Source organism: Rana temporaria, chromosome 2 (genome assembly GCF_905171775.1).
Source record: "Rana temporaria chromosome 2, aRanTem1.1, whole genome shotgun sequence".
NCBI classification, from domain to species: Eukaryota; Metazoa; Chordata; class Amphibia; order Anura; family Ranidae; genus Rana; species Rana temporaria.
The window spans coordinates 539914810-539926931 of record NC_053490.1 but is presented as its reverse complement, the minus strand read 5'-3'; the positions used below and the strand labels follow the sequence as shown (position 1 = coordinate 539926931).

At 46.8% G+C, this 12122-nt stretch overlaps 2 protein-coding genes across 4 annotated transcripts in view; both read left to right on the top strand.

Annotated features, from left to right (window-relative positions):
- The window catches only part of LOC120928396, a 328747-nt gene that overhangs the window by 200519 nt on the left and 116106 nt on the right, over positions 1-12122 (top strand). The window lies entirely within an intron of this gene.
- Positions 1-12122, top strand: part of LOC120928122 (butyrophilin-like protein 8) — a 74420-nt gene that overhangs the window by 52951 nt on the left and 9347 nt on the right. For 2 of the 3 annotated variants that reach the window (XM_040339233.1, XM_040339235.1), the window contains exons 5-6: positions 3515-3793; positions 5224-7489. In XM_040339233.1, the coding sequence (XP_040195167.1) occupies positions 3515-3793; positions 5224-5282 (338 nt within the window). In that variant the 3' untranslated portion in view covers positions 5283-7489. Of the gene's footprint in view, positions 1-3514; positions 3794-5223; positions 7490-12122 lie in introns of those variants that run through there. The other variant, XM_040339234.1, reaches the window with a different exon arrangement.

Below are 12122 nucleotides of genomic sequence, written 5' to 3'. Positions count from 1 at the left end.
GCTGTAGCAAATTGGATCATGGCTCTGCTGGGGTTTTATGCTTTCCTCTGGATCAACTGTGGGTATAGAATTGGGTATATGTGATTGTATGATATTATTATTGTTTTATTTCTTTTGGTTGAACTTTATGGACTTGTGTCTTTTTTCAACCTGACTAACTATGTAACTGGGGCTACATGTGTGCTAAGTTTGGGGTCCAGGGGAAATTTTCGTTTAACATGGGAGTCTACGGAAGGCGTGCCCGGCTTTGAAAAATCGGTGCTCCCTGGCCGTAGGTCCCCCGGACAACAAACTTTGCGCACTTGTAGAGGAAGAGTGGGGCTAAGGTACATGTGTGCCAAGTTTGGTCAGCCGGTACCAGGTTCCCAAAGTCTGGGAGATCAGGCGCAAAAACTGAGATCCCTTCATTGGTTGCCAGTAAAAGACAGAATCACTTTTAAGGCACTGTCTAACGCATAAGTGTATTCTGGGAAATGCCCCCCAATATCTATGCGAAAAACTAAAAGCTCACAACCCCAATCGCGTTCTGCGATCCACCAACCAAAATCTACTCAAGATACCCAAAGCCAGATACAAGTCCAAAGGAGAACGAAGATTTGCGGTCCAAGGACCCAGACTATGGAACGCTTTACCAACCAGCATACGGTTGGAGGAGAACCACTTGGCCTTCAGGAGAAAGATCAAAACCCATCTCTTCTGAGGGCCCAGGGAATGAATACCAAGCGCCCAGAGGCGATTCAGTTCGCATGTGTTGCGCTATATAAGTTTCTCACTCACTCACTCAAAAAGGTGACTCAAGTATAAAACGAGGGGAGCATTTTCAGCACCAAAATATTTGCTGAAAAACTCGGCTTATACTCGAGTATATACGGTAAACGTAAGAACTGAATTGAAACATTATAGAACTCTATTACGTCTTAGGCCATATAGACCAATGTTTGTCAAACTTAATGCATTGTAGAGAATTAGTTGCTATATGGCCCAGTACACACGACCGAGTTTCTCGGCAGAATTCAGCCAGAAACTCGGTCGGAGCTGGATTCTGCCGAGAAACTCGGTCGTGTGTACACTTTTAAGCGAGGAAGCCGACGCGGAACTCGTCGGGCCGAATAGAGAACATGTTCTCTATTTCCTCGTTGTTCAATGAGGAAAGTCGGCCCGCCGAGATCCTCGGCGGCTTCAACACAGAACTCGACCAGGAACTCGATGTGTTTGGCACGTCGAGTTCCTCGGACGTGTGTACGGGGCCTGAGACGTTCAATTGTGTAGTTCCTTTGGACTGCTTTTGTAACATCAGAGAGGTTTATGGAATTTTTTATTTTTCCAGTTATGTAGTATTAGTATTTGCGTTTCCAGTAGGATGTGAGTCACGACTGGTCTATAGTCCAGTGGAAACTTTTCTATGCCTAATGCCGCGTACAAACGACCGTTATTTATGTCATGAAAAAAAAACAAGCCTGCCTTTCATACACACGTTCGTGAAAAAACAGTCGAGCATAGCACAGTGACGTACAACACATACGACGGCACTATAAAGGGGAAGTTCCATTTGAATGGCGCCACCCTTTGGGCTGCTTTTGCTAATTTCCCAGTATCATAACTTGCTGCTAAGCATGCGTGTTTTTTCCCCTTCGTTAAATCGTAAACATGACCGTTTTTCACGACGTGAAAAACTACGAGGAAAAATAGAGCAGGTTCTAAAAAAAAAAATTCAGCCATTTTTCTTGTCGAGAAAAATGCTCTGGAGCCTACACACGTTACGTTTTTCACAACCAATTTAAAAAATGGAATTTTCTCGTCATGAAAAACAGTCATGTGTACGTGGCATAAGTCCTGGTTCACACTACCACGACTTGGGATCTGACTTGTGTCGCCCCAAGTCGTGCAACATGAGAAATTCAATTGAAGTGAATGAGAGCTGTCTTAATATACACGTCGCTCTGACTTCAGAAAAGGTTGCTGTACTACTTCAAGGTGACTTCTAGGCAACTTGTACCCATTGATTTCAATGGAAGTCGCCTCCAAAGTCCGATCACTGTTTTAACTGAAGCAACTTTACAGGAAGAGAAAATAGTTTTCTCAGGCAAACCCCTCCCTCCCACAGAGCTGATTATTGTTTGATTGGCCACTGGCAAAGTTTCCTGTACTGGAGGCAACTTGAAGTTGCCTCCAAGTTGCCCTCAAATTGCCTTGAAGTTGCCTCAAGTTGCCTCAAAGTCCTGCCGTCTTTCATGTCGCTGTAGTGTAAACTGGCACTAAGTTTAGAATTGCTGAGGTTGGGGCAGGAGGGGGGCAGTATTTCTGTGAGGGAAGAGATTAATTGTAATGTTTGGTTCCACAGACTTCTTACATTTGGGCATTGCCATAACATGTGTAGCAAGTTTCCTATTTGCCCACAATTAGAGTTGAGCGAATCGGGTTCGGTACGGACTTTGGGTTAATAATTGGAAAAAGTTCGGGTCCGGGATCGGAGTTCGGGGAAAAAAAAATGTGCGGAGATCCCTGCAAATTCACTAACCAGACCCTTTAGGTCTGGTTATGGATATTAAGGGGAACCCCGCCGGCAATTTAAACAAAAAAATTACGTGTGGTTCCCCCTAAATATCCATAACCAGACCCGTTATCCGAGCACGTTTACCTGGCCGGCCGCAGAAAAGAGGGGGGGACAGAGTGCGGCCCCCCTCTCCTGAACCGCACCAGGCCACATGTGTTTTTTTTTTACAAGAATTTACACTTCCTTCGTGAAATGGTAGGGGTACAGTGTACCCCATTACCATTTCACACAGGGGGGGGGGTCAGGATCTGGGGGTCCCCTTTGTTAAAGGGGTCTTCCAAATTCTGATAAGCCTCCCGCCCGCAGACCCCCACAACCACCGGGCAAGGGTTGTGGGGATGAGACCCTTGTCCCCATCAACATGGGGACATCCTCCCCATGTTGAGGGCATGTGGCCTGGTGTGGTCGGCCAGGTCAACGTGTTCGGATAACGGGTCTGGTTATGGATATTTAGGGGGAACCGCACGTCAATTTTTTTTTTAAATTGACGGCGGGGTTCCCCTTAATATCCATACCAGACCTAAAGTGTCTGGTTATTGAATTTGCGGGGACCTCCGCGCATTTTTTTTTCTAAAAGTCCCTGTCCCATTGACTACTACTTTTTTTTTAAAGTTCGGGTTCGGACCCGAACATCCAGGTGTCCGCTCAACTCTACCCACAATCTCTTCAGCATTGTGGTGATGATCCTAAGTAGTTTGCTAATCTTCTGATTAACTTCTTCATTGCAAGAAACCATTTCCCCTGGAGTTCCCGCCCCCCTGGGGCTTTATTTTACTGCATGTTAAGACAAAACAGAGGAGAACTGGCAGTGGAGAGGACTTTCTGTAAGGGACAGTGCTGGAGACACCCATTGGGTACCTGCAGCAATCCTGTTCTATTCTTAAAATGAGTGGTCAACGTATTTAAAACAAAATGTGAATCTGGAGTTCTTTTGTAACGTTAAGTTTCTTTTATTTTTAGATTTAAATGCAGAGGAGTCAACAGTTACTGTCATTCACATTGATGGGAAGAAGCGTCTGAAGTGTATCGCTATCGGCGTGTTCAGGAATCCCTGGGTCAAGTGGTATGATGAGAAGGGCTTCCATCTGTCCGAACATGGAACGCGTAACATAACCGACATCCGTAATGGCCGTAAGATGGTGGAGTCTGTGCTGAACTTGGATGTGGAAACAAATAAATCATACTTTTGTCTGCTGAGAGAGGGGAGACTGAAGAGGACCGCCCGAGCTGTGCTATCAGGTATTATCACCTAACAAAGTCTAATATAAGGGGGGAATTACAACAAAGAAACGGGGAGAAAGACCAGAGGAGCAACTAGAAGACCCGGACACAGCCAGCACAGATATGAAAGTATATCTAACATGGGGCTAGATTCAGGTACCGCTGCGCACTTCTTACGGAGGCGCAGCGTACCGTTTTTTCCCTGCGCCCCCGCAAATTATCTGCGCTTCGCTTCATTCACGAAGCAGTAGCCACGTAATTTGCGTGGGCGCTCCTCAAAAATGCCCGGCGTAAGGGCGCGTAATTTAAATGATCCCGTAGGGGGCGTGGATCATTTAAATTAGGCGCGTTCCCGCGCCGAACGTAGTGCGCATGCTCCGTTGGGAAACTTTCCCGACGTGCATTGCGGCAAATGACGTCGCAAGGACGTCATTTGCTTCAAAGTGAACGTAAATGGCGTCCAGCGCCATTCACGATTCACTTACGCAAATTATGTAAAATGTAAACTTCGCGACACAGGAACGACGGGTATACGTAGCATTGGCTGCCCCTGCTAATAGCAGGAGCAGCCTTACGCGAAACCCGACGAACGTAAACAACGTAAACTGCGTACGCAGGGCTCGCGTAGGGTAGTGAATCGGCGTTAGTATGCAATTTGCATACTCTACGCTGACCACTACGGGAACGCCCCCTAGCGGCCATCGTAAGAATACAGCCTACGATATGACTGGCGTAAGAGCCTTATGCCAGTCATATCTTAGGCTGCAGTCGGTGTATCGAGGTTCCTAAATCAGGAGCATTCGAAACGCCGGCGCAAGTAAGCAATTGCGCTGCGTAACTATGGTTACGCAGACGCAATTGCTTTTTGAATCTGGGCCATTGTTTTTTGTTTTGGCTTTGGATAGAGGGGAAGGGTTAAAGTGGTTGTAAGGGGGACACATGCAGGGGTCAGGGAATATCTTTCAAACCCTGCAGGTTTAGGAGATATTCTGGGTAGCTATAGGTAAGCTGTCACATACCTGGTGGAGATCGAGCTGGAGAGGGGGTTTCTTTTGCACCTCCTGTCCAACACCCCTGGTAGTGAAGACAGGGAGTGAAGGACACAGAGTGGCACGAGGGCCGATGCTGTGGATTGCGCTGGCTGGGCCTTGGCAGGAACCAGGTGGCTGAAGAGCGCTGGGCAGGCTCTGAGAACTGGAGCTCTGTATCGCTAGGTCAGCAGATGGATGCGTAGCTGGGACTTAAGTCAGGAGGTCATCAACAGCCTGACAGAGCAGGTACCGAGACGAGAGGCAGAGATGGGACACAGGCCGGGTTCGGTACACAGACGGGCAGCAAGGTACAGGAACATCAGACAGAAGCGGAGTCAAACACAAGCCGGGATCAGGTAGGCAGGCGGAGGTCAAGGAGAGTCGTCTTAATGTACACTACTGAAGTCTCTCTGACAGATCCAAGGTGGAGAAGAACTTGTCCAAGGGCCGTTAAGGATTCCTCGACCTTGACCTAGACTGCCATCGTTTTTTCGCATCAGGATGACAGGAGTGGCCGATGGACTGCAGCTTTCCTTGATCACTCCACTCTGAAGCATGTTGCAGAATAACGCCTTGACCTCTTGGTACAATGATGTGGGAATGCGATGGTACCGTATCCCCCATGAGTATGGGGTAAAAGATGGTTTAGTTGAACCCATAGTCCTCTGGACTGGTGACAAACATTAGCAGGTGTTTTTCCAGCAGTTGATGAAACAATCTTTGTTGGGGTAGAGAAAATTCTTTAAAGGGGATATCCAGCTCCTCTAGTAGGGACCTGATATAATGGCAAAGCACTGCATGGAGATCAGCCAAGATGGGGTGTCTGTGCAGCGATATTGGCATAGTATCCAGGTTGACGAGTTGCACCAAGACTCTTCCCCAATGGACCTTGGATAGGGTACGGCCCACCAACCACTCCCCTGATGTCATGGGATGCTTTTGATGTTCTACCATAAACGTGGCCCCCTGTCATTTCTTGTGGGCCCCAAAGGGAAGTTACCAGACCACCTCTTGCATGTGTGCCAAGAGTAACTTTTGCTTGGGGGTGTACGGACCACTCCTGCTTTCTCCAGTTGCTTCTTGCTTGTCCTGCACTGGGCCTTATAAGCCTGGAGCACTCAGAGCCACACAGTTCAGACCACAGCCAAGCACCCCGAATATTCATATTTAGCCAAGGCAAGGTAAGTCCTGGTCTTTCAAGACATTCATGACCACCGCAACAGGCGCTGCTGGGTCTTGGTTCACCTCTACCCCTAACCACTCCACCACCTGGTCTTCAATTTGAATCCTCACCCAGGTGACGCCATCGACCAGGATAGATAGATTATTGTCCACTCTGAGGGACAGCCAGCAAGAGTCTAACTTTTCTCGTGCTTCAAACTTCTGCACATAGAAATTGTACTTCATAACCATGACTTCTGACCTTGAGTCAATCAGGCATGGGACTTCTTGCCTGTTAACTAAGGCAGCCACAACTTGGTCTGGTGCAACCATGTCCTCTGACTTGCTGGGTTGTTGGTCCCAGAGTTGTCCCTCTGCCCCAGGAGTCAGTTTTTTTTAAGATAACTTGGAAGGGTTTCTGAATCCAGACCGCCCACAGTAATATGTCTATAGTGGCCCCACCTCCAGCATTTTCGGTCTTCTTCGAGGTCCCTGCGCAGTGGGTTCTTGCTTCGATGGGGTTGTGGTAAGTCCTTCTTAGAGGATTCTACCTCCTGTTTGAAGGTGGCCAGATCCTGAACTAGCTTTGCCAGTTGGTTTCCATAGCTGAAAGGGGTGAAGCTGCCAGGGCCTTCTCTTTGAAGTATGCAGGTCCAAATTCCTTGGTCACTGCCACCTTTGCATTAGTCTTCCTATTTCAATGCAACCGCATCCACTACCACATTATAGAAGGAGGTGGTGGGTTGTGCCTTAACTTTCACTTGCAAAGCTCTCTGGACTGAGCCAGCCTTCAGGCCAGCTATGAACTGATTCCTCGATATATGATCTGAGTCACTGATGTCAGCGCTCACACCCACATCCCTCTTCTCCAGGTGCCCACAGAGGTTCTGCATGGCTACTGCATAATTGGCAAGGTTCTTGTCGTCCTGCTGTTATCTTAAGAAGAACCTTCACCTCAGCCCTGGAAGCGGTATCTTTTCTCAAAACAGGCCCTCCAAATGTGATACAATCTGTTCTACAGTAGCTCACTTGTCCTTTGGCAGTTCCATCATCATGTGGCGGGCATCATCCTCTAAGGCATTAATAGCCAGCTCCGCCACCAACCGGGCCAGGACCTGGTACAGGTGCGCGGTACTCCCCAGTCTATCCTCCCACTCTGCCAAGGAGATGTTACTTTGGTACTTCCGTAATAGTCTAAGGCCAATGCTAGCGGAGCCATGCTGGAGCACATTTTTTTTTTATTTTTTTTTTAAATAGGGTGGTGAATGGTAGGTTTTATTGTTGCTGGGTGCCTGCAGGGAGATTTTCCCTTTTTTATTGTCTTGGAGTCACCATAGTAAATAATGAAATATCAGCAGAGTGCAAACATCAATAAAAACCTGGCAATAGGAGTTCTATTTTGTTTATATCTACATAGGTCTATATTAAGTTATATTTTGTAAGAACTTTGAATATTATGGGCCAGATTCACAAAAGAGATACGCCGTCGTATCTCTGTTTCTATCTATGCGACTGATTCATAGAATCAGTTACGAATAGATATCCCTAAGATCCGGCAGGTGTAATTGTTTTACACTGTCGGATCTTAGGATGCAGTACCGTGGCCGCCGCTGGGGGGAGTTTGCGTCGTAAACCAGCGTCGGGTATGCAAATTAGGAGTTACGGCGATCCACAACGGATTTTTGCGTTCGCTACGTCTAGTTTCCCGTCGCAAAGTTAGTCGTCGTTTTGGGTGCCTTAACTTTAGTCAGCAAACGTATTGCTGTCTAGAGTATGGCCGTCGTTCCCGCGTCGAAATTTAAAATTTAACGTCGTTTGCGTAACACGTCCGGGAATACGGAAGTATGCTACGTGCGTTCGAAAAAATGACGTCACTTTGCGCAAAGCACGGCAGGAGTTAAGAAAGGGAGCATGCGCAGTAGGTCCGGCGCGGGAGCGCACCTAATTTAAATGGCGCACGCGCCAGACGTCTTTACGATACACCGCTGCAAGTTTCCAGGTAAGTGCTTTGTGGATCGGGCACTAAAACTGGAAACTTGCGGCGGTGTATCGTAAACGGGTTACGTTACACCGGCGCTCTTGTACGGGAATCTGGCCCTATATGACTAATTATATTCTGGGTCATGCCAGTCCCACTAAAATAAACGTTCATACACTTTGGGGTGTATTTATAAAACAATTTGCATAGTTGAAGCGACTGAAGTAAATAAAAAAGAAGGAAAAAAAATGAAAAAAGGAAACAAGAAAAATAAAAAATACATGATATAAATTAAGTGAAAAAAAGTAAACCATGAAAAAAGGAAATAAAAAAAAAGGAATGGAAAGAAAAAAAAAGAAAAAAAAACATTATAAAAATGAATGGAAATAAAAAAAAATAGAAAAGTAAAAAAAAAAAAGAAAAGAAAAAACATGATAAAAATGAAATAAAAAAATGAATGGAAATGAAAAAATAGAAAAGTAAAAAAAAAAGAAAAAACATGATAAAAATGAAATTAAAAAAAGGAATGGAAATAAAAAAAAAATTGAAAAGTTTGAATAAAAAAAAGAAACAAAAGAAAATAACAAAGAAAATATGTATGTTTATAAGGCCTACATGCCCTATTTCTAACTCACTGTTGATTTTGAAGGTATAAATCTCTGATATCTTATATGGCATACTACTTTGTTCTATCCTTTTCCAATAGATGCAATTGTAAGTCACTGATTTACAATGGATGCTGTGACCTTTTGTATTCTGTATGCAAGAGCTTGAATTCATCAATAAAGAATTTATTAAAAAAAAAATTGTATTCAGACCACCTGGTTGTATGGTGCCAAGTGTATAAATCCAGACAGTCTCTTACAGTATGAGGAGTCAATACCCATCTCCACCTCTTGCGGGTAAAATTCATATACTATGCCCCTGAGCTTGTGCATTTTATGTTTGTGTGCAACAAATTGAACTGCCACTGGTTTGCTCAAGTCAATTCTGATCACCCTCAGCAACTTTGGCTAAAGTCGTTCTGGCATCCCTCCTGTGTCATTTGAAACATGGTTTGAATGGGCCAATCATCTTGCCTACATATCTCAATGTGCACGCCAGCAACAGCGGTCCTTAATATCTCCAGTCCCAGTGTCACCACGCCAGTGTAAGCCTGCAGTGGTGTCTTTGATTGTTGCCACTACTGTCCCAGTGTCACCAGACCAGTGCATGCCAGCAACAGTGATCCTTCTTACCTCCACACCAGTCCCAGTGTCACCACACCAGTGTAAGTCAGCTATGGTGTCCCTGATTGTCTCCACACCTGTCCCAGCGTCACCAGACCAGTGCATACCAGCAAAAGTGGTCCTTTTTAACTCCACACCAGTGTAAGCCAGCTACGGTGTCCCTGCTTGCCACCACACCTGTCCCAGTGTCACCAAACTAGTATATGCCATCAACAGTGGTCCTTATTGTCACCACACTAATGTAAGCCAGCAACGGTGTCCCTAATTGTTGTCACACCAGTTCCAGTGCCACCAGACCAGTGCATGCCAGCAACAGGGGTCCTTTTTAACTCCACACCAGTCTCAGTGTCACTACACCAGTGTAAGCCAGCAACGGTGTCCCTGCTTGTCACCAACCCTGTCTCAGTGCCACCAGACCAGTATATGCCAGCAACAATGGTACTTATTGTTACCCCCATCAGTGTTAACCACCAAAGGTGTCTTTGATTGTCACTACACCTGTCCCAGTGCCACCAGATCAGTGCATGCCAGCAACAGTGGTCCTTATTACCTCCACACCAGTCCCAGTGTCACCACACCAGTGTAAGCCAGCTACGGTGTCCCTAACTGTCACAAAAACCTGTTCCAGCGTCACCAGACCAGTGCATACCAGCAAAAGTGGTCGTTATTGTCACCACACCAGTGTAAGCCAGCAACAGTGTCCCTGATTGTTGCCACACCAGTCCCGGTTTCACCAGATCAGTGCATGCCAGCAACAGTGGTCCCTATTACCTTCAGACCAGTGTAAGCCAGCTATGGTGTCTCTAATTTCCGCCACACCTGTGCCAGTGTCACCAGACCAGTATATGCCACTAACAATGGTCCTTATTGTCACCACACCAATGTAAGCCAGCAACAGTATCTTTGATTGTTGCCACACCAGTCCCAGTGCCACCAGACCATTATATGCAAGCAACAGTGGTCCTTATTGTCACCACACCAGTGTAAGCCAGCAACAGTGTCCCTGATTATTGTCACACCAGTCCCGTGTCTCACCAGATCAGTGTATGTCAGCAACAGTGGTCCTTTTTAACTCCACACCAGTCCCAGTGTCACTACACCAGTGTAAGCCAGCAACGGTGTCCCTGCTTGTCACCAACCCTGTCTCAGTGTCACCAGACCAGTATATGCCAGCAACAATGGTACTTATTGTTACCCCATCAGTGTTAACCACCAATGGTGTCTTTGATTGTCACCACACCTGTCCCAGTGCCACCAGATCAGTGCATTCCAGCAACAGTGGTCCTTATTACCTCCACACCAGTCCCAGTGTCACCACACCAGTGTAAGCCAGCTACGGTGTCTCTGATTGTCGCCACACCTGTCCCAGCGTCACCAGACCAGTGCATACCAGCAAAAGTGGTCCTTATTGTCACCATGCCAGTGTAAGCCAGCAACGGTGTCTTCGATTGTTGCCACACCAGTCCCAGTGCCACCAGACCGGTGCATGCCAACAACAGTGGTCCTTATTACCTCCACACCAGTCCCAGTGTCATCACACCAGTGTAAGACAGCTACAGTGTCCCTGATTGTCACCACACCAGTCCCAGTGTCACCACACCAGTGTAAGACAGCTACAGTGTCCCTGATTGTCACCACACCTGTCCCAGTGTCACCACACCAGTGTAAGACAGCTACAGTGTCCCTGATTGTCACCACACCTGTTCCAGTGTCATCAGACCATTATATGCAAGCAACAATGGTCCTTATTGTCACCACACCAGTGTAAGCCAGCAACAGTGTCCCTTTTGGTTGCCACACCAGTCCCGGTGTCACCAGATCAGTGCATGCCAGCAACAGTGGTCCTTATTACCTCCACACCAGTGTAAGCCAGCTATGGTGTCTCTGATTTCCACCACACCTGTCCCAGTGTCACCAGACCAGTATATGCCACTAACAATGGTCCTTATTGTCACCACACCAATGTAAGCCAGCAACAGTGGTCCTTTTTAACGCCACACCAGTCCCAGTGTCACTACTCACTACACCAGCGTAAGCCAGCAACGGTGTCCCTGCCTGTCACCACACCTGTCCCAGTGTCACCAGACCAGTATATGCCATCAACAATGGTACTTATTACCTTCACACCAGTGTAAGCCAGCTATGGTGTCTGATTGTCACCACACCTGTTCCAGTGTCACCAGACCAGTATATGCCAGCAATAATGGTCCTTATTGTCACCACACCAATGTAAGCCAGCTACAGTGTCTTTGATTGTTGCCCCATCACTCCCAGTGCCACCAGACCAGTGCATGCCAGCAGCGAGAGTGTTCCTGATTGCCTCTACACAAGTCCCAGTTTTACCAAAGCAGTTCCTGATCACTGCCACACCAGTGCAGTGTTGCCTCCGTCTGCCGCCTGTACTAACCCTGGCCTGTTTATAGACACCATTTCTGCCTGCCGCCTGGACCAATCCCTGGACACTTTTTTTTATTCACACTTTTGGGTGTTGGAGCTTCTTGATGGATACTTTGTAGTTTGTAATTGTCACTTTTTGCACTTATAAAGAGATACACCTTTATCAATTGAGTATATTGACTTGTATGTGATTATGAGTAGCTGCTGCACGGGATTTGCACCGTACACTATAATCCCCCCTCCACACCATAATCCCCTCTCCCCACACCAGGGGAAAGACGGCCATACTTAATAGGGCTTAGTCAAATAGGACTCAGCCCTATTTTTACGCGGCATAACTCAACGTAAACGACGTAGATTTAGCGCGACGGGCCCGTCCGAACGTTCGTGGATCGCCGTAAGTGTTCATTTGCATATTCTAGGCCGGCCGCAATGGCCTCGCCACCTAGCTGCCGGCCTAGAATTGCATCCTTAAGATCCGACAGTGTAATTCAATTACACATGTCGGATCTTCTGCCTATCTATGGTAAAATGATTTTGTGGATCAGTTC